General features: G+C 42.2%; 2 protein-coding genes across 5 annotated transcripts; one reads left to right on the plus strand and one right to left on the minus strand.

The window, feature by feature from the left end:
• Nucleotides 1-274: 274 nt before the first annotated feature.
• On the minus strand, nucleotides 275-14,536 carry rtn4ip1 (reticulon 4 interacting protein 1). 3 transcript variants are annotated; one of them, XM_068581047.1, is made up of 10 exons: nucleotides 13,992-14,536; nucleotides 12,412-12,483; nucleotides 11,750-11,901; nucleotides 11,244-11,312; nucleotides 10,949-11,073; nucleotides 10,636-10,684; nucleotides 10,175-10,311; nucleotides 9,718-9,901; nucleotides 5,104-5,196; nucleotides 275-2,021 (listed from the first exon to the last, which is right to left on the minus strand). In XM_068581047.1, exons 1-10 carry the CDS (start codon nucleotides 14,263-14,265, stop codon nucleotides 1,896-1,898), a joined length of 1,281 nt encoding a protein of 426 aa, XP_068437148.1. In that variant the 5' UTR covers nucleotides 14,266-14,536; the 3' UTR covers nucleotides 275-1,895. The 3 variants fall into 3 exon arrangements, with proteins under 3 accessions (XP_068437148.1, XP_068437150.1, XP_068437149.1); XM_068581049.1 differs by lacking the exon at nucleotides 12,412-12,483 and having other exon boundaries at nucleotides 14,402-14,536; XM_068581048.1 differs by lacking the exon at nucleotides 12,412-12,483.
• A 57-nt stretch (nucleotides 14,537-14,593) lies between these two features.
• qrsl1 (glutaminyl-tRNA amidotransferase subunit QRSL1) lies at nucleotides 14,594-20,417 on the plus strand. Of its 2 annotated transcripts, none has more exons than XM_068580314.1 (11): nucleotides 14,594-14,705; nucleotides 15,322-15,481; nucleotides 15,563-15,661; nucleotides 15,735-15,831; nucleotides 15,930-16,091; nucleotides 16,185-16,360; nucleotides 16,588-16,700; nucleotides 17,705-17,897; nucleotides 18,055-18,172; nucleotides 18,497-18,702; nucleotides 19,837-20,417. In XM_068580314.1, exons 1-11 carry the CDS (start codon nucleotides 14,682-14,684, stop codon nucleotides 20,046-20,048), a joined length of 1,560 nt encoding a protein of 519 aa, XP_068436415.1. In that variant the 5' UTR covers nucleotides 14,594-14,681; the 3' UTR covers nucleotides 20,049-20,417. The 2 variants fall into 2 exon arrangements, with proteins under 2 accessions (XP_068436415.1, XP_068436416.1); XM_068580315.1 differs by having other exon boundaries at nucleotides 14,607-14,705; nucleotides 15,332-15,481.
• The last annotated feature ends 506 nt before the right edge of the window (nucleotides 20,418-20,923 follow it).

A 20,923-nucleotide genomic window follows, 5' to 3' on the forward strand; every position in this document is an offset into this window, starting at 1 on the left:
CCGACACTGACGGACGGGATATACGTAACGCTGGAAGCGCGTCCGTGGTGTTACGTGTGCGGGCACACGCCCCAGAACCACAGCTTGCAGTGCTACCGAATGAAAGAGCTTGCGGGGGAGCTCGAACGCTATGTCGGTCGTCTGCATTTTAAACCATGATCCTGTGTCGGACACTTTTGTGTGTGTGTGTGTGTGTGTGTGTGTGTGTGTGTGTGTGTGTGTGTGTGTGTGTGTGGGTGTGTGTGGGTGTGTGTGGGTGTGTGTGGGTGTGTGTAGGTGTGTGTGGGTGTGTGTGGGTGTGTGTAGGTGTGTGTGTGTGCGTTCTGTGTCGTTGCTTGTAACACTGGCGGTGATGACTAAATAAAAAAAAACAATAAAATGCAACAGTCTTGTCATTTTTTTTTTTTACATTTGGCATACCGACTTGTAATACAACATATGCCAAAAGTTGACATTTGGCCTACATGATACTTGTAATACAACGTATGCTAAATCTCAACATTTATCTTCCCTTACCTTCCCTCCCCCTCGGTGATAAGCGCGGGTCATTTCGACCAAAGGACGAGGCCAGGAGCTCCGTGATAAACGCGGGGTCGTTTTGACCCAGGGACGAGGCCAAAGGCTCGCTCAAACTCAAGGGTCTTTTTGACCCCCAGGGCGACAGCGAGTGCTCGATGAAAAACTCGGGTCGTTTGACCCAAGGACGAGACCAGGAGCTCGGTGGAAAAAACGCGGGTCATTTTGACCCAAGGGACGAGGCCGAGGGCTCGCTCAAACTCGAGGGTCTTTTTCACCCCAGGGCGATGGCCCAGAGGACGACGCCAGGAGCTCGGTAAAACACGGGTCATTTTGACCCAGGGACGGGGCCAGGAGCTCGGTGATAAACGCAAGTCGTTTTGACACAGGTCGAGGGCTCGGTGAGAAACGCGTGTCATTTTGACCCAAGGATGGGGGGCAGGAGCTCGGTGATGAACGCGGGTCATTTTGACCCAGGGACGAGGCCTCGCTTAAACTTGAGGGTCTTTTTGACCCCAGGGCGACGGCAAGGGCTCGGTGAAAAACTCGGATCATTTTGACCCAGGAGACGAGGCTGAAGGCTCGGTGAGAAACGTGGATCATTTTGACTCCAGGGACAGGGGCCAGGAGCTTGGTGATGTACGCGGGTCATTTAAAACGACGTTTAAGGATGAACAGAGTTGAAAACTTGATTTTCTTAAAGAATTAATTAAAAAAAAAAATTTTAATCAACAAATTTTCTTCGGACACGAGACTTATAAGTTGTTTGATATTTTCATGAATTCCTGCTGTTTTTTCACTATACTGCCTAAAAATTGCATTTATTAATTTTTATACTCTTAAACGACGTTTCAGGCTGGGCAGAGTTGAAAACTAGATTTTATTAAAGAATTCCTTTTCTTAATAATTTCCATCAAGACATTTTCCTAGGAGAGGAGATGTACAAGTTGTTATTGATATGTTTGATATTTGTAAGTGTCACATGACACTTACACTCAGGTCGGTGGTTTTATTATAATTAGTTTAAGCTAGTTCTACCTAATAAACTGGAACTGGGTGTGTAAGAATAATGTTTTAATACACGGTCAAGCTTTACTAATTGCTCTTAAAAAATAAAATAATCTGATGACAATTCTGTGATAATTCAATCACTGTCAATAATCAACAACATATATCAATAATATATATTTTTAAGCCAGTAAAAAAAAAAAATCAAAATTCAAAAGCATCTTACACACATTTCTAGTGACAAACCCCACACACTAGAAGCAGTGACCTTGTTCTGGTACCTTGTTTGCAACCATGGATCCAATAAGTGAAAACCTTGCATTCAAATGAGTTGAATTCTTCCACAAGTGCATAAAGATGTACAGTCAGTGCTATGAGTCATCTCCTTCTTTGCTGATCTGCACCACAGTCTTTCCACGAGCGTGACCTTTCTCCATCTTCTCAAAGGCCTGAGGAACCTGGGAAAAACTGAAAGTGTCCTCCACCACAGCCCGAATCTGGTACAGAGCACAGAGAGGTCAAACAGAGGTCAATTCCATTCTTAACTATTGTGCATTACAATATCAGTGAGGGAAGCCGTTTTCAGATGATGCTGTCAATTAGGGATGCTCGATTATGGCTCAAATCATAATCACGATTATTTTGATCAATATTGAGATCACAATTATTTACCATGATTATTAAATAATTTTAGGAACATCTTTTTTATTGTACTTTATCATTTAAATGAACAAGAACATTTCTTCTACTTCAATTATTGTGTTACATTCTGGCTAATATTCAAACGTACACATATTTGTATCATGATATAAAAAAAGTTTAAAAAAATAAAGTGCAAAACATGAATAAAATATTTACCCAAAATAAAGTGCAAAATATGAATTCAATGTTTACCAAAAATAAAAATACTCGACAGCTGTGACATCCCTTTGGGAGGTGGATGGATATGCTGCCGTGCTATGCAGGGTCGTGGTTATGTTTGTCTTGTGTTGACGTTGCACATGGACGGAGATTCAGTGCGGTAGCGTTAACCCTCAGACATTGGTCATACAGTAGTTTATGGTGGTTTTTGAGGTGGTTAAATCAATTAGTTGTGTTGCGATGTGGCGCAAATAACTCTAGGCACTCTGTGTATGTGACTTTTTCTTGATTCACATCACTAGTTTTACAGCGATAAGACAGACGCAGTTCATGGAGTCGGTGACATTCACCAAGTAGTCATGTGTCGTTCGTGAACAATTCGTTCAAAATGAAGAGTCCTTACAAGCACTCAAGAGTAATGAGTCTTCTCAAAAAAAGATTTGTTCATGTTCTCGTGGTCGCGCATGAGGACTTGCATAGGCTCAACCAAGGAAACAGAAATGATTTGTTGAATGCAGGTCACGTGAAAAAGGATCCAAAGACTCATACAAAGACCGGGTCGGGAAATGAACGAATCATTTCTGTTTCCTAGTACTGAGCCTATGCAGGTCACGTGGCAAACGGATCTGACCGTGTCTTTGGATCAATGATTCGTTCTTCTGCCGGAGACTCATAACCGGCAGAAGAACGAATCATTGATCCGAAGAGTTGGTTGGCAAAAGAACGAAACATTGATCCGAAGACAGAGTCACAATTTGTTCATCTGATGAGCGAATCGGCATAAGCTCAGCACTGGTAGGCAGCTAAACAGTAATGATTCGTTCATTATGACTGGGTGTTTGGTACAGATCTTTGGATCATTTTCCAGGTGACCTGCATAGGCTCAGAAGAGGAAACAGAAAGTATTTGTTTACCTCGCATTTTTTGTACTTTACTTAGAGTTCAGCATAACTGTTTGCCGTGATAATTAAATGGTAGTGTGATAATAAATGACCCTTTTCAAATAATCCAAACTGTCATCCCGCCTCCTGCTTCCACCGAACGCACCATCTGTAACCGCACACAGCTCCGTGAATTTCACCAATTCCAGGAACTACGTCTGGTGTTACGTTACTGTTTCCTCCATCCACCATAGAAATAACCACTACTTCTGCTTTATACTTGTTGTGTAAACTACACATAGTGTGAAAATCAAACTCCATGGTGTCTGGGTTCATATTTTCAGAGCTGCCAACTTTTCAAAAAACCTTGGCGTGAGTCACGTTCAATGCGTGCGAGCCCCGATACCTCCCGATACCTCCGTCTCTCTGCTCCTCTCTGCCGGCGGTCCCCCAGTGTGTGAGGTAAACAGGGTGTCTATGCAGCGAATAGGTTTACAGATGCGCTCCATAGCACCATCTATCGTCGGGGAGTTTGAAAACTAACGAACGCGCCCTAGACTTTTTTTGGCGTGAGATATTGGTTGTGTGGCGTGTGAGCGTGTGAAAACATGAAAAAGCGTGTGTCACACGGTGAAAGCGTGAGAGTTGGTGGCTCTGTATTTTTTATCCGTAGTCCCAGAAGAGCGTCTGAATGACGGCCGCTATCAGCGCTTCTTTCGGGGGTTAGTCAGCAGTTTGAATCAGCGACGGAGCTTCTCAACGCTGATCGGCTGACGCGGCTATGACACGCGATTTTTTCGCCGGAGTTGGGATATTTGAACCCACGCGAATTTGCGCCGCGTCAAAACGCTCATTTCGCCCCGCGTCAAACGGGCTGTTCACGCCACCTCAAACGCGTCTAAAGCGCCGCCCGACGAAAAGAAACGGCGCGTCTTTGCATTGATTTTACATTGAATCTGGTCGCGTGTCAAATTCGTGCCGCATTCGGTGTGAACACAGCAGCGCTTGATTTGATGTGTGGCAGAGTAGCATTTTAAACCTCAATATCTCGGACGATCATGCTCATTTAATCATGGCAGACAAAATCGTGATTGCGATTAAAATTTGATTAATCGCGCAGCCCAACTGTCAATGATACAAATTAACTGACGACAGATTTATCAGTTTAGAGTGTGAAAATCCCAGTTTAAGTGCATACTATATCACAATGTAATCCATCACACCACAGAATCGGCAATCCTTTGTGGAAGGCACAACTCCTTCAGCAGAGAGTAGCTCCAATGAAAACTTGTAGACTTTGTGTTTGGTGAATGTGAACATTAGTGTTTCTAACCAGGGCTGCTTCACTAGAATCTTTTTTTTTGGGTTGTACCAAAGATTAAGGAATTAAATTCCTCTCATTGGTGAAATGTGAGACATTAATCTAACTATCTAATCTAAATGGCCAGATACCACTCGGTTGAGGCGAAAAACGTGGAATCCTTGTTAAACAGCTATTTGCTGTGCAAGCATATGGTTAATGGGGGTGACTGTAGGAGCATAATGCCACACCAGAAGATCTAAAGAACAAGGGGGGGGGGAGGGTTTAATGGTGCCGTGCCAAGTGAGGACATTGCAGATCAACCTGCCTCTCAATCTGGAGAAGCGAGCGTCGAGCCCGCTGCTGTGTGATGGCCACAGCTATTTAATAAAGCCCAAGAAAAGGCATGACACGGGGTCCGAAACTGATGCTTCAAGCCAAAGAGCCCAATGTATCTCTTGATGTGCAGGTGGTGACACACTAACTAATGTCAGTTCACTGCCAGCCCCTAAATAGTTAATACTTCTGATACTGTACCTGTCCTGCATCCACCATTTCGCTTATTTCATCCAAGGCAGGACCGCTAGCGACAAAGAAGCCCCAACGGTAGTGAACGCCTTTGACAAGGTGCTACAAGAAAACAGAGAAAAGGTGGGCAATTAAAATGTGTCTGCTGTATGCATGGCAGACACTTCACTGTTGTTCTCAATTACAGGTCTCAATTATAGGTCTGAAGTCGTGTTGAATTGATCATTGTAGGAGCCAAATGGGAACATATTATTCTACTAGATATGTACACTGTTGTGCTCCTATATATGCAATTAGAACACGATTGGCTGGTGTTGGACACCAAAGGGCACAGGGTTTTGACCACATTTACAACACTGACTAATTGTGGGCATCAAGGGAACCTGTCATGTTGTACTAGGCCTGGGATAGAATAAATACATATTGTACCATGCAACCTGTCCGTGGATCCTTAAAAGAAAATCAGGGGAATGCAACGTGATTGAGGCAGAACAATAGCACGTCAGCCAATCCAAATCCGGAGGGAAAAACACCTCAGTAGCCCAGGTGGAGGACAGGCTCCTTTAACAATCACGTTACTGTGAGACATCTTGAATTTACGCATCCCAAACCTCTTCTTACCACTTATTCTACTCTTCTTAAGGGCGATATACACTCTTGCAAATACACCTGCCATGCAGTTGCATCGAAGGACTCGTTTTGGTTTACGGTTCTCGTGCCTTTTCCATACGCCAGAACAGTAGGTGGCGCAACGACCATTTAGAGTCGACCTGCACACCGACAATTACAGATATCACCCTCAAGGAATTTATCACCATCTGCGTGTCCCTTTACTCTGTCAAAGACGGGTTATATAAATGCTGATATTTACGGACCTCTTCAGCCAAACGTTCTTCAAATGGGATCCATTGTTCGTGTTTCTCCTATGGCTTTTAAAAATGGCGATATTAAGCTATGGAACCGGAAATGCAAGACTCAGAAAGGATGCGGTTAGCAGACCAATCACAGTCTTGTGGGCTGTGAACGGCTTGCATACCTTTGTCGGATAGTCAGAAATTTTGGGCGACGTGTGTCTTGCGTGCTTGCGTCTCTGTGTAAAACCCAAGTATAAATGACCCTTAACTTCCAAGCAGTAGGAATTGTTTACTTTCTGTTGTAACGAATACATTAATAGTAATAACTAATTGGTCTGTAGCTCTAGCTCAGGGGTCAGCAACCTTTCATATCCAAAGAGCCATTTTGCCCTTTTTTGGAATGTAATGGAGCTTCTGAAGTTTTAGATAGTCATTTTATATATACAAAAAACTATAGTTTGTTATGAAATTATAGAACAAAAATAAAGACAATTTTTGACATTGTATTGCTATTTTACCTGTTTGTAACTATTAAACTCTTTTGAAGAGGAGACGGAAAATAGTCACGTGTCTGCTACATTGAAAGGCCATTAAAATCACCAAGAAACTTCAATACTGTCTCTATTTTTGGCTAATGTGCTAATGTGATAAAGTGTTCGCCCTGTAACCACAAGGTAGCAAATTCGATAATTGTCCATCTGAGTTTTTCATTTTAAACGCATATCTATCGTTGGCAGTGAAAGCAAACGTAACAGGATGTGATGCATAATTTAGTTAAAGAAATATTCAAACATTTATTTGTATTTTCAGTGACCCAATATCACCTCAAACTGCAAGATAAAAAGAATTCCTTTTGAAAGATGTTTCCACTGGGCTTAAAAAAAACAAAAAAACAAACGTTTCTTTTTTTGGCCAAACCCTCAAGGAGCCTCGACAGATAGGCTAAAGAGCTAGAGTTGCCGACCCCTTCCCTAACCAGTGTACTTGTCAGATGAGTCTCAGGGTCGTCTTTATTAATGTTATTTAATCTTGCTTTTTCGGATCTGAAGCAGAAGGAAGTCTACACTTTCTTTACATGCTAGAAATGATGTGAATACATTTAGTGGCCAGTGAAAGAGGATAACAGAATTAAAACATTCAGCTGCTACTAAGATTGCAATCCTTGCAAATCCCTTTGGGTTTCGTCACTGAACTCTTTTTTTGGCTAGAAAAAAGGACAAGTTTCTCTGGAGCTGTCCCGGATTTACAATTCTCATCCACACTCCTTTTCTTAAGTTTTCAGTTCATGAGTACTTCAAAATAAGTTCAGGGGCTCTGTGAGGTTGTACTTGTATAGTGGCAAAACACAACACATATGATCACTTAACGAATATTAGTATAAATCCAATATTCTCACTCCGTCCGATCTCTCAACCCACCGGCTATTGGCCTGATCACGATTTAGCCTCAGGGCAACAAACAATATTCTGGGCCTAGAAGTCCTTCTCTGTGCACCTAAACATTGTTTTAACGTTGGAGTTGAGCAAGATCAGGCCTTTTCCAAAGAAGTCGGTTTACGAGCTAATTCTAAAGTAATTCAAAAGCTAAATAACATCAGACGATAGCCAGTGGGTTCTGAGATTGTATTTCGGCTAACACAGTACACCTCTTTTGCTCTCCATGAGGGCAGTTTACCTGCATGCACCCAAAGCCCGCTCAAACATGATTCGTCAATACTACTCGAAACTTTCTGACACTTTGGAAAAACTGAACTCTGCCTCACGTCCCATTTTAGGTAGAAACACGTCAATGCGTAGTTTCCTTGTTACCTAATGGGATGGAAATAAATTGCATCGTGCTCTAATCTCTCATTATATTATTATAACATATCTCTGGTTTACCTCAACTAATAAACAAGGGACTCAAATTTGGCCTTAAACTGAAACCAATCTTTGAACCAAGAAGGAAGTAGAGGTGTTCAGACTCTCCGAACACATGCTCGAGTCAGTGTACTGTGGATTATGTGGTTATCACTTGAGTGGAAAGACGTGGTAATGGTGTTTTATGGTCTCGACATATTTAGAATAGGACACTGTTCAAAATATGTCGAGACCATAACACACCATTAGTGTTCTGCAAAAGCATTAATGAAGTTAGAGGCCGTCACACTGCCGACGGAGACTGAGAAGCATTGTAGCCATGGTGACTGGAAAGATATCGCAAAGCCTGTGGTTTATTGATGAGCGGATCTTTCGTGAAGGGAAGCGGCTTCACACAGTTCAAGTCGACTGTTTTTTTATTTATTTTTTTTAGATCAGACCACTAAACTGTGTGACTCTCTAATCACGACTGCTCTTTCCATTTTCTAGTTTTCTTAATACTGCAACTCACATATGTAAAGGAGCAAAGGCATTATTGATTCTCAGACTTGCAGTACATGGCCAAAGGTATGTGAATGCTACTGTTACGTTCCCCAATGAGTGTTAGGTTGATGCCCCATTTGTGTCAGTGAAAGGAAATCTTAATGCTAGCAATCAAACACATTTTAGGTTACTTCCAACTTTGTGACATTAGTTTGGAGAATGCCCCTTCCCGCCTCAACCGGAGTCTGTACATGATAAATTGACGTAGTCATCGTGCTTCATCCATTGGTTTGTGGACGGACATTTTGAAGCCTTGAGTTTGCAGATTTTGCAGTCGTCATCTTGAATTATCGGCATGTTGTTTTTTTTGCAACCAATGAACAGAATTTACCATATTTGGAATACAGAGGAGTGACGAACACAGCTCTTGTAAGGGAAGCGACCTGTCAATTAACAGGAAGTCGACCCTAAAGCATATTCTGTTTCATGGTCTATTTGACTCTTAATGGACCAAATTTACTAAATCAACATTATTAAACAGGTAACAGACTACAGAGAAATCATCTCCACTCTGACACTGATGATAACTGTGACTTTATTAATATAAGTAGTAGTTTAAAACCATTGAATCAACTTAAAACCATATGATAATTTTTATCAATATTTTAAATTTGCATTTTGCAATTTAGAGACTCGGGATGTACCCGGTGTCTTGCTCAAAGACACTTCGACATGCAAACTATGGGGATCGAGCCGGCTACCTTGTGGTTTCAGAATGACCACTGTCACTATGAGCTATAGCTGCTCCTTGAAGAAGACTTGAATCTAGAGATTAAGACCATAAACTCCATACAATGTTCCCTAAGGGACTAAATCAAGAGAAGTAGAGTCATTTTCTCAGAGACTTCTATACAACCAGAGGAATCGCCCCCTGCTGGTGAGCAGAAACAAAGGGGGCCGAAGGCTGTTACAGCAGCAGAATAATGCTGATTTGTGAAATGAGATGTTCAGCAATTACATATGGGTGTTATCTGCTTTCATCACATACTTTGTTTGGAACTCCACACACATTTGGCCATGTAGTGTACGTAAACGCAGCCTAAACGAGCCATCCGATGATGTTGTGATATTTTTGCAGAGACTGGCAATATAGAATAGAACATTTTTTTCCTGGAAGGAATCCAACAAGGACAACTCTGATGAATTTAATATAAATACTCCTATTCCTACAACACCTACTAGCAGCAATGTGTAGCATTCATGCATTCTTGCGTAATGCAATCAACAGAGGCTGATTGAATGGGTGGAGGAAGATGTGACCTCAACGTGGAAACTGAGACACTTAGTAATACCAGGTGTAAATGTGATCCGGTGAAATCATATCTGGATACGAGAGACGCAGGTCAGTTTTATTCCATCATTATTACCTTGAGGGCTTTGGTGGCCACCGTGGCGACATTCTGCATCATGCCGTCAGCAATGCCCAGCCTGTCGGTGTTCTGAAGAAACGGTGTGACAAGGGTGACAAACTTGGCGCCACACCAAGGCTTAAGCAGATTCAGCGCCCAGCGCTCCATGTCTCCCCCAACATTATCCAGGATCAGGTCGAATCTTGAGGGCGTTAGGGGAACGGTTTGTTAAAACAAGAGACAAAAGCAAAGATACTTACATGAGTCAAGTCAATGGGTGTTAAAGACAAAGTAAACAAAATGGTGAATTTGGAGGTGAGGTAATACAAAAAGTGATTGGGAGGGAGATTGAGTCTGAGTGTGATTAAGTGAGTTAGTAAAATTGAAGAGTTCCCAAACTAATGAGCCGACCAGGTTGCCACACACACAGCCACACACACACACAAACACACACACACACACACACTCTTCTCACTTCTCCAGAGCAGCAAGCTGCTCCTCGACGGGCCCGACAGTGTAGTCCACCATGTGGTCCGCCCCCAAGCCCCTCACAAACAGCTCTGCATTCTCGGAGCAGGTGACGGTCACATGGGCTCCCCAAGCCTTCAGCATCTGGACGCAAATGAGAGTATCAGCTGTTTTGTTGTTGCATCATTGAGGTCTGACTACAAAACAAGGACACGTTTAAGGTTATTTGTGGCGAACTGATTGTTTGAGAAGCACACAGAATGTAAATAATGAGGTCAAGGGTCACGTCTGTGTCACAGGGGCTCCAGTATTTAGGGCACCAGGCAAAGTGTGTGGCAGTTTGACACCTGACGGGCCAAAGAGATTTTCAATTACACCAATGTGCATTTCATGATCCGTGTAGCAAGATATGTTTGTTTTCTAAAGCAGGCTCTATTGGGCTTGATCATCCTTATCGTCATCACTCACCTGTATAGCAAACGTTCCTACTCCCCCGGACCCGCCGAGGATCAAAATCCTGTGGGAATGAGAGAGGAAGGAGGAGAAGCATACATGCATGATTATGAATGTGACACAGACGTTTTTTTCACCATTTTTGTACAGATTCTCCCCCCGTTTTGTCTCTAATGGGGCTCTTGTATATGTTGTACTGCATTTCCATCTCGGTTCAAGTTCCGCAGCACATTGCCCACCGGCTCATCACAGAAGCAGGCTTGGGGGTGTGTGTGTGTGTGTAGGTTTGTGTGTGTGTGTGTGTAGGTTTGTGTGTGTGTGTCCTCACCGTTTATTGGCACAGTTGTCCTTACAGAGCCCCCCGGTGTTGACCAGTGCCGACCAGGCCGTGGCTGCCACATAGGGAACGGCTGCTGCCTCTACGTGGCTTAGTGACTTTGGTTTGTGGGATACCTCAGCACAACACACATCAAGAAAACAGCTTATTTTTTTAATGCAATAAATACCATTACATTATAAATTACTTCAAAGTACTTTCATAACAAATGTTCAGACTGAAACTTCATGTTCTATTGTCACAGAGAAAGGAGGCAAACCTCAAGAACAACATCAGAGAACAATACCTCGTTGGCGCTCAGCACCACAAACTCAGCCAAGCTGCCCTGCTTCCACGGTGGGATGGCCGCCCACACCTGGAGGAGACACTCATCAACCACAGAGCCAAACAGCTGTGTCCACATTGCTGTATAGTTAGTTCACAATCATTTAGTCCGCGGGAAGTGATGGATCAAATCAAAATAAGAAAACGTACAACGTTGCACAATGAGTCACTCTATCTTTAGTGCTGGTGACACCAGGTCACACCAGAATATGACCTGTACAACAAACGACAGACAAAAAAAATTCCGCACAGCCTCACCTCCTATCTTCTGTTTAATGTAACGCGTGTCTCACTATATGCATGCCATGTCATGTCTGTCCATGTTAAACCACCTGTTGCCAACAATATAGATTCAAACCATTCAATAATATAATTTCTGCTCAGAAAAAAATGGATCAAGCTTATTTTTTAAATTTTTTAATTGAACTAATTTTCTCAATCCGCCTGCTGCTTTTTTGCGTTGTTTACCTCATCCCTCTCTCTGAAGTGCTTCACGTCCAGGCCGCACTCCATGATGACCCCGGACGCGTCCCTCCCCAGGATGAGGGGGAACTCGCTGCCGGATTGCTTGATGTTCAGAGGGTCTCTCTTTATAGACAAGCTTGCAGCCCCGTAGCCACCTGGCGGGGAGAGAGCCTCAGATTGCACATCATGTCAGAGACACCAAAGTCATTCTCCTGTTCAAGTCATTGGATCAAGACCTGGCAACTTTAATCTGCTGATTATTTTTTCGCAAATCATCTGCAACTGTTTGATCTGGAGAATGTTTGAAAAGAAAGTGAAAAATCCATAGCTAAACTCCTCAAGTTCAAGGTCTTTTAGTAAGAGTAGTTTCAGTGAAGTTAAATCAGATTTTGGTCAGATGTCAGGCTATAAACTGAACATCACAAAAACACAAGTGCTCTCTCTTAATTACACACCAAGTGAGGCAACTAGGCAGAAATATAAACTGCTTTGGGAAGCAAAATCATTAAAATATCTGGGAGTGTTAATTACTCAGGAAATGAACAAATTACAATATAATAAACGATAGGATACAGAAAGATATAACAAAATGGTCGACACTAGTATTAGATCTCAGTTCAAGAATTGAGGTGGTGAAAATGAACATACTGCCAAGGTTGCTATACCTCTTCGGATCACTTCGTCAGAATCCCAGAATCTCAATTTACAGCATGGAACAAACAGATATCCCGGTTTATCTGGGCAGAAGCAAGGCCAAGGGTCAAGCTTAAAACACTCCAAACTGACAAGCAGAACAGAGGCCTAGCATTACCAAACCTCAGAGAATATTTTTACGTGGCCAAATTGAGATGTATTGTCTATTGATGCTCCCCGGAGTATCAAGCTGGATGGAAACATATTGAATGAAATCTGGGCCAATCTCAACCCCAGGCCAGACAGGAGGAAAAGATTACGCTGACAAAAAGGGAGAAAATTCCATTTTAGATTAAACATTGGATATCTGGAAGGAGATAGTCAAGAAATACAAATTGGAAGGAGACCGTAAGCTTTTGATCTGTCCCTCTATGACCCCTAGGTTTAGACCTGGACAGATAGATCGTACTTTTGTTCACTGGAGAGAAAGCGGACTAACTGCAGTATGCACACTTATAGAGAAAAACTTTTAAAACTTTTGAAAAACTCAAAATAGAATTTAATTTAGGAAACAGGGACCTTCTCATATATTTACGGCTAAGACACTTCTACAATACAGAAATTAAAAAAGGAATATCAGCAGAAGGTAATGAAGTAATCGAAGCGTTGACAGGTGCCTACAACCAAACCCCCTCAAAGTTGGTCTCCAAATGGTGCAGTAGATTAGAAAAACAAAAACGGAAGTAACACACCATATGTAAAACTGAAATGGGAAGTAAAACTGAACATCAAATTGTCGAATTGTGATTGGCATTCCTTGTGTACAACGCAACAGACTTCCACTAGTTCTAGAAAATGGGGGGAATTTGTTTGGATGAACTTAATCCGCTTTTTTATTACACCACACACAAAATATAAACAATTAGGTAAAGAGCAGCCGTGCTAGAGAGCGTGTGGGCAGATGAATGCCAACCACTCACACATTTTTTGAACATGCTCAAAACTTCAAACACACTGGGACAAAGTCATTCAGACGCTGGAGGGGATCTTAAACTGTAATATCATTTACAATGTTTACCTAAAAAAAATCTATGACTAAAAAGTAAATCAAAAAAGAAATCAGATTCTAAAGTTTCTAAAAACAATTGCCGTTCTATTGATATGGCCGGTACTATTAAGAAGAATGGCGACATGCTGGTTCACAGTGTAACATAGGAGTTAGTCTGCAAACTGGCACTGAGCAACAAACATAAGAATTTAAAATCTAAAATCTTTAAAAAAAATATTAAAATCTTGGAGAAAGTCGATCTGGTCAAAGGGTTTTGAGGAGGCAGGAAGTGGGTTTATGCAGTCAACACCTGCTTAGACAACGCTTCAGATGAAATGTGTGAGAACTGGCACTATGTGGAATACGTTGTATAACTACAAAGAGGCCTGCGGAGTAACCTGAGGAATCAAGGCCAAGAGAGCACCCCCATACAGCGGTTTAACTTGGAGCCGACTGTGACAGAAGGTCTGCGTGATTCATTTGAAGCCACATAGAACCACAGCGAGCGTCGGTCTGGTTAACATCTGATGGCACTGTCAACATGCACACAGGCTTGTCACTCACCTCTCATGCTGACGTCAAGCGGGTTAAGTCCCGCTGAATGCACTCGGACAATGACCTCATTGGGGTAGTTGATGACGGGGAAACTGGCATTTCTGGTGAACCGTAACTCATCATTGCTTCCATATTTGTCAATGACCCAGGCGGGCATTACAGTCATGCTGCGTTTGGTAGTACTATTCGGACTCCCATGGCAGCAAACTGCTGTGCTCACACGTGGTACTTTAATGTGGCGAAATAAGCGCCAGCTGCACACGAAGTGTCTCAAATGACTCATTTTGCAGCAACTCACGCGCTTAAATACTGTCGGGTAAAGTCGTATAACTATAAATTAGCAGTGCCGTGCTATATAACAGTCAATTGAAGTTCTCTATAAGCCACGAACTCTATTCTGTCAACATGTTCTTTCTTACGTAAATAGTCTAACATGCCGTTTCCTTAAAGGCTGTAAATCCAATGTTTATGGTCATTTTAAATCCGCGTCCTCTGTCTCGTATCCGCGACTGGTGTATTTTAACAGCCCCTCACTTGCAGTCTTCCTACCAATCAGAGCGTGGGTTCCTCAGCGGCTGTCCAATCAGGAAAGGCGCTGTTCGACGTTGACGATCGAAACAAAAATGGCGGTCGGCTGATGCCGCACACCCTGCAAAGGTTGTTGTTAAATTAAGAGGTTGTCTCAGAATTACTTAAAATATGCTTGGCCTGACGATAAGGGAGGTTAGTACGACTGTTTGCATGTTCTTTGAGCTCAGTTAACACGGAGGTGTTTGTTGAGTGCAGTCACCCCGCGTGTCGGACGTATTTGTGCTGTCAATTTATAACTATCTTTGGTGAAAGGATGGATTTATGATACTTTTGCTCCCTAAGTGGCATTAGCTATAAAGCTAAAAACGTTACATCTGGTTTTTGCACTGTCTGCATAACGAAATACATTGTTATGCGTAGTTGCATGTATGTCATAAAGCTAGTAAATAACGTTAGCTAACGTTACCGTCACTGCTCAGCAACGTTGCTTTATAAAGCTTTTATCAAAATATGCTCGTGCACTTAAACTGTCTCATTAAAAACAAAAACAATAGCAAAACTTAGTTATTGAGTAGTCCATAATTAAAGAGAGATCTTTTTTTTAACTTATAAGTAGCAGTCGGTACTAGCAGGTAATTGGCATTGGCAGAATGACCCCATGTATGACTCATACTATTGGAATATGACTGACTATAATATAAACTTAGATAGAATACCTCAAACTTATACTTAACTCCAAATATAGGACCGCTTTTCCTGCTATAACAAGTCAAATTGTCTATTTAGTAACTGAATAACTGATCTCCAGGTGTCTGCAGCGCTCAGGCAGGGAAAAATCTCCCCGACGGAGCTTTGCAGGAAGTGTCTGAACCGCATCAAGAAAACACGGCATCTTAACGCTTACATCGCCGTCACGGAGGACCTGGCCCTGAAGCAGGCTCGAGAAGCAGAAGACAGACTGCTGCGAGGTGTGGACGTTTGAGTCTGTATTGCCACAAATTCTGTGCTCCAGAGTCGTGAGTGTTACTGATCTCCTTGTTGGTCCTCAGGTGCCCCCAAAGGTCCTCTGGATGGAATCCCCTTTGCAGTCAAAGACAACTTCTGCACAGAAAATATCAAGACCACATGTGCTTCCAGGATGCTTAAAGGTCCGCTTGAACCTTGTGAAAGGTACCGTGTCTTGTATGTTCCAATTATAACCTCCCGCTACTTGTGCTACAGACTACACCCCACCCTACAATGCTACAGTGGTGCAGAAGCTATTAGACCAAGGGGCTGTCCTCATGGGGAAGACCAACATGGATGAGTTTGCTATGGGGTAACGCCATCATTATCATTGTCAGGAGACTTCTTTTTTTTTTTTTTAAATATAAGATTACCGGTTGTTATCGTCTTATTCATGTATTTGTCTCTCAGTGCGGGCAGTACCGATGGGGCTTTTGGCCCGGTGAGAAACCCCTGGAGCTACGCTGCTCCCTACAGAGAGAGGACGGGAGCAGCGCCCGACTCCGACTGGGTCGTCACTGGAGGAAGTTCAGGAGGAAGTGCTGCCGCTGTGGCCACGCTCACCAGCTATCTGTGAGGGGAACACATTCAGTGGAAAGAAGAAAAAAAAAAAAATCAAAATGGTGTTCACAAATCATAAAGTACTGTTGTGATATTACTTGGCAGGGCTTTGGGTTCAGACACAGGTGGTTCGACCCGTAACCCCGGAGCATTGTGTGGTGTTGTAGCCCTGAAGCCCACTTACGGTCTGCTGTCCAGACATGGTCTCATCCCTCTGGTCAACTCTATGGACGTCCCTGGCATTATGACACGCAGTGTCAGCGATGCAGCCATACTGTTAGGTAGGAAACTCTCCATGACCTGTCACTGGACGAACGTTCGGCGTCATCTTGATTATGGTCATTCTACATATTCAGAGGACAAGATAGTATAGATGTTGGTGCCAAGTAATGCACAGTAAATGTTCTTTATTCTTGAGGGTCAGATTATCAGAAGATGGGTCTTGTTGTGCATTTGTAATACTGGGATCAAACTATGGAGCTAAACGTGATTGTGCTCTGTCACACAGGTATCCTCCAAGGCCAGGATACAAGAGACTCAACAACAATTGCTGCTCCCTCATCGCTGATGGAGTTACCTGAAAACTTTGATGTCAAGAACATCTGTGTAGGCATTCCTCAGGTGAGTTTAGCTTTTCTGTTTTATCTCAGCACCTCTGTTTGGTTGTGAAATATATGTTTTAAAAATGATTTTCTGAAATGAAAGTGTTTTTTTTAGAGCTGTGAAAAATAACGCGTTAATTAGTTCATTTTTTTTAAGCATGAGCAGAATGAGCTTCCAATATACCTATTTAACTATTTACGCTGTAATGCAGCTAGATATATATATATATATATATATATATATATATATATATATATATATATATATATATATATATATATATATATATATATATATATATATATGGTACAATACTACGCCATCACCAATCTGGCAACACTGAGCACCTTGTCACCTTCACTCGCAACGAATATCCTGTTACGCTCTGAAGAAACTAGTTCGCCGTAAAACATCGCCGCATCAATAATTGACTTGAATTTCAGCGACAACCTTTTTTGGGTAGTTTAGCACAACTCGTTCTTTTTTCATGAGCTAAAGACCGCGTGGATGCACGACTGTGGAGCGGGATGAAAAAATAACGGGGTTCACCTTACGGCCTATAGTTGCATTGTTTACAACAGCAGACCAATGTATAAATGACAATATATATATATATATATATATATATATATATATATCTCCGTCTTTTATCATGAATCTTTATGTTTTCACAAAAAAATACCGAGACTATCGGTAATACGTGATTAATCATGATTAATCCACAGAAACCTGTGATTAATCTGATTAAAAATTGTAATCATTTCACAGCCCTAATAAATATATATGTGTGTATGTATATGTATGTATGTATGTATGTATATATGTGTGTGTGTGTGTGTGTGTGTGTATATATATATATATATATATATATATATATATATATATATATATATATATATAAAACCATTCATATACATACACGTACATATATTTATTAAAAGTATATATATGTGTGTGTGTTTGTATATATGGACACATATGCATTGATTCCCTTGTCTTTCCTGTGCTTTAATGTATGTCAGGAGTACCACGCCCCGGGGCTGTCTGAAGAGACTCTAGGACAGTGGAGTCGTGTTGCTGACATGTTTGAGAGGGCGGGAGCGCAGGTGAGACGTGTATCACTCCCCCACACCCAGCACTCCATTGTGTGCTACCACGTCCTGTGCCACGCAGAGGTGGCGTCTAACATGGCTCGCTTTGACGGCCTAGAATACGGTACGAAACCAATGCACAACACATTATGGGCGCATCGTGGAGGATTTCACATGTAGGGTGCTACATTGCACTTTAGATCACACAAGGAGTTTTGGTTTTTTAGGGTAAAAAATCTGGAAAAATCAAACGTCACTGATTCCCGTCTCTCTTTTGTCAGGCCATCGTAGTGAGGTGGACAGCTCGACGGAGGCCATGTACGCCTCGAGCCGACACGAGGGCTTCAACGATGTAGTGCGTGGGAGGATACTGTCTGGGAACTACTTCCTGCTCAAACAGTAAGGCGATTGATGAAAGCTGCTTTGCACCTTTCCGATTAATTTCACTAACTAGCAACTCTAGCTCAGTGGTATGAGTGGTCGTCCTGTAACCGCAAGGTAGCCGGTTCGATGGGTCAAATGCAGAGAAGAATTTCCTGGGATTTTCTGGGGATTAATGAAGTGTTTTTTTTTTCTTTTTCTTTTCTAACTAAACGCCAGTGTGGAGCTGACAGTTTTCAACTTTTTATGAGCACTTGCCAAGTTGTCTGGTAGAGCGGTTCCTTGTTTTTTCAACACACAAAGCATTACCTGTCTTCATCCCCACACTCGTTTTTCCCCCAGGAACTACGAGCACTACTTTGTGAAGGCTCAGAGAGTGCGCCGGCTGATCGCAGATGATTTCAAGCAAGTGTTCGGCTCGGGTGTCAACGTGCTGCTGACGCCCACCACCCTGGCTGACGCGGCCCGTTACTCCGACTTTGCACAGGAAGACAACCGGACGCGCAGCGCGCAGGAAGACGTCTTTACACAGCCTGTCAACATGGCAGGTACAAAAAGTACTGTTCATACATGGCATAGAAAGTGTGGGAGGATTCAGGAACTTGTATATTCCGCATGAATGCATACACACACATCAAATACACTCACACACCAAAAACCTTTCAAACTACTTCAGTTTTGTCAGTGGTTCTGAAAAAAAGGCTCATTGTATCCCAAATGCTCTAGTGAAATAAAATGAGGAAATGAGTATTTGACTTCCCTTTTTTGCTTTGTTATCCTCTGACGGTAAAGTTAATCATAACCTGGTCAACACGTAATCCTCATTACAGCTCAGATAGAAATGTACTTTTTAGGGCAGGAAGATTAATGCGTTAATGCAGTGTTAATCTGGCAATCATTTTTTAACGGTTTTAATAATTTGATCATGCGTTAACTGCATTTATTTTTTTTGCATTGGGAGGGACTTGAAAATTTAAATCTCTCCCGGACGGCGTGGTTCAGACCTGGGCGTATTACGGCTCTCCCAGTCTGCCCCGTGTGAGGTTGATCAAAAAAAAAGAAAAATAAATGAATAAGATGCACGCTATAAATGCAATACGACGAAACTGCTTTTACTTTGATGGCGATTTATGTTTGTGCGCGTGCGCTTCCGTAGCCTCACCGACAGGCAGTGTAGACAACTTGCAGCCCGATGTAAAAGGACTTTTCTCACCGAGTGAAAAAAACTGAACTGGAAAACATCAAAAGCTCTTATTGTTTTTGTATAAAGTTAATCAATTGTTGGTCTTTAATATGCATCTTTAAGGTAAACAACAAACTGAACATGGACAAAAGGAGTGATTTGTCCCTAACATTTATATACTATATATGTATGTATGTGAACTTGCTGTTGCTCCAGAGTGCCTGTTATATTGTGCTGATGACATTAATTTAAAATAAAAGCGTACAATACACTAGTTTTAACTTCATTATTGAATTTACCACATAATGCAATTAATCGCAAAAAAATAATGCGATTAATTAGTTAAATGTTTTCAACTTTGCCCAGCCCTAGTACTTTTACATTCAGTTCAGCTATCACTCTCCAAAGTAACCTCTAATTGACCTTGAACTCCTAATCATTACCTTTTACCCTCGTACTTTCCTTCAACTCCTGTTTTATTCTATTCTTCTTTGCCTAGGTCTACCTGCCGTTTCTGTGCCAACCGCTTTATCAAGCCGTGGCCTTCCCATTGGGTTACAGCTCATAGGCCCCGCCCTGCAGGACAAGAAGCTGCTCAGCGTTGCTCAATGGATTGAGCAGAGGGTTGGGTTTCCCTCCATTAGAGACTGTGGAGACGAGAGCGGGACCGAGGCGGGAACGGCCAAAAGAGAGCAGACTTCAGTTGTATAAGGAGACCTGTGGACACAAGAGAACCCTGTTGACAAGTCCATGTGGTGGACTTAAAGTGCAACTGTCGGGGAATTTCTTGGCTTGTCCTATGTCTTTGCAGTCCAGTTTTTCCTTGATGGAATGTAAATAATTACGACATGGGATAGACTCACTGCTCAACCTCATGCATCAAATTTGAAGTGCAGGGACATTGTGTTTAATCTGTGACGTGCTGCCGTGTTTATTGTCTCAAGCCGGGGCTAATAAACACATGCAAGACAGACACTGATGAATAATAAAACTCACTATCAATAAATGGCCCAAGCGTAGTTATTTGTCTTTATCGAGAATAAAGCCGAGGCACATTTAAGATTTGAGGTGAAATTGAAATGTGTCCAACACTTATTTACTTGTGTGACCAAATTCCTGCTGAACTTATAACATTCCCATTAGCCTCAGCTGTTCTGTGTTTGTTGCACCTGCTACACATCAGCATGCTGCTGGCATGGGTGTATACATTTAGCATTCAATTCTAAAATGAACAATTCTAGTATTCAATGCCGTATACAATTCCTTAAGAGTTATATAATGATTCAGCATGACCAAGCACCAGCAGATTCTTTTTGCTCCATCAGATACTTTCCCTGAAATACTTAGACTATCCCAATTAAACTGTTAGAATCAGCTCAAGCAAAACAATCCAGTCAGCCAATTACAGTCCTGAAAACGGACCCAAACTAATGTGCTACGCTGAGGACTCCAGCTCCGCATAATCCTGACCCTCCATTCTGCAGCCTGATACTTGGACCTGTTACAGTCCGGATTAATCCTGATGCTGTTAGTCAACAAGATCGGAAATAGATTTCCACACACATGGGATGACTTTTTTATTTTTT

Source organism: Clinocottus analis, unplaced genomic scaffold (genome assembly GCF_023055335.1).
Source record: "Clinocottus analis isolate CAN_PGR_092001 unplaced genomic scaffold, fCliAna1.0.p SCAF_17, whole genome shotgun sequence".
Taxonomy (NCBI): domain Eukaryota; kingdom Metazoa; phylum Chordata; class Actinopteri; order Perciformes; family Cottidae; genus Clinocottus; species Clinocottus analis.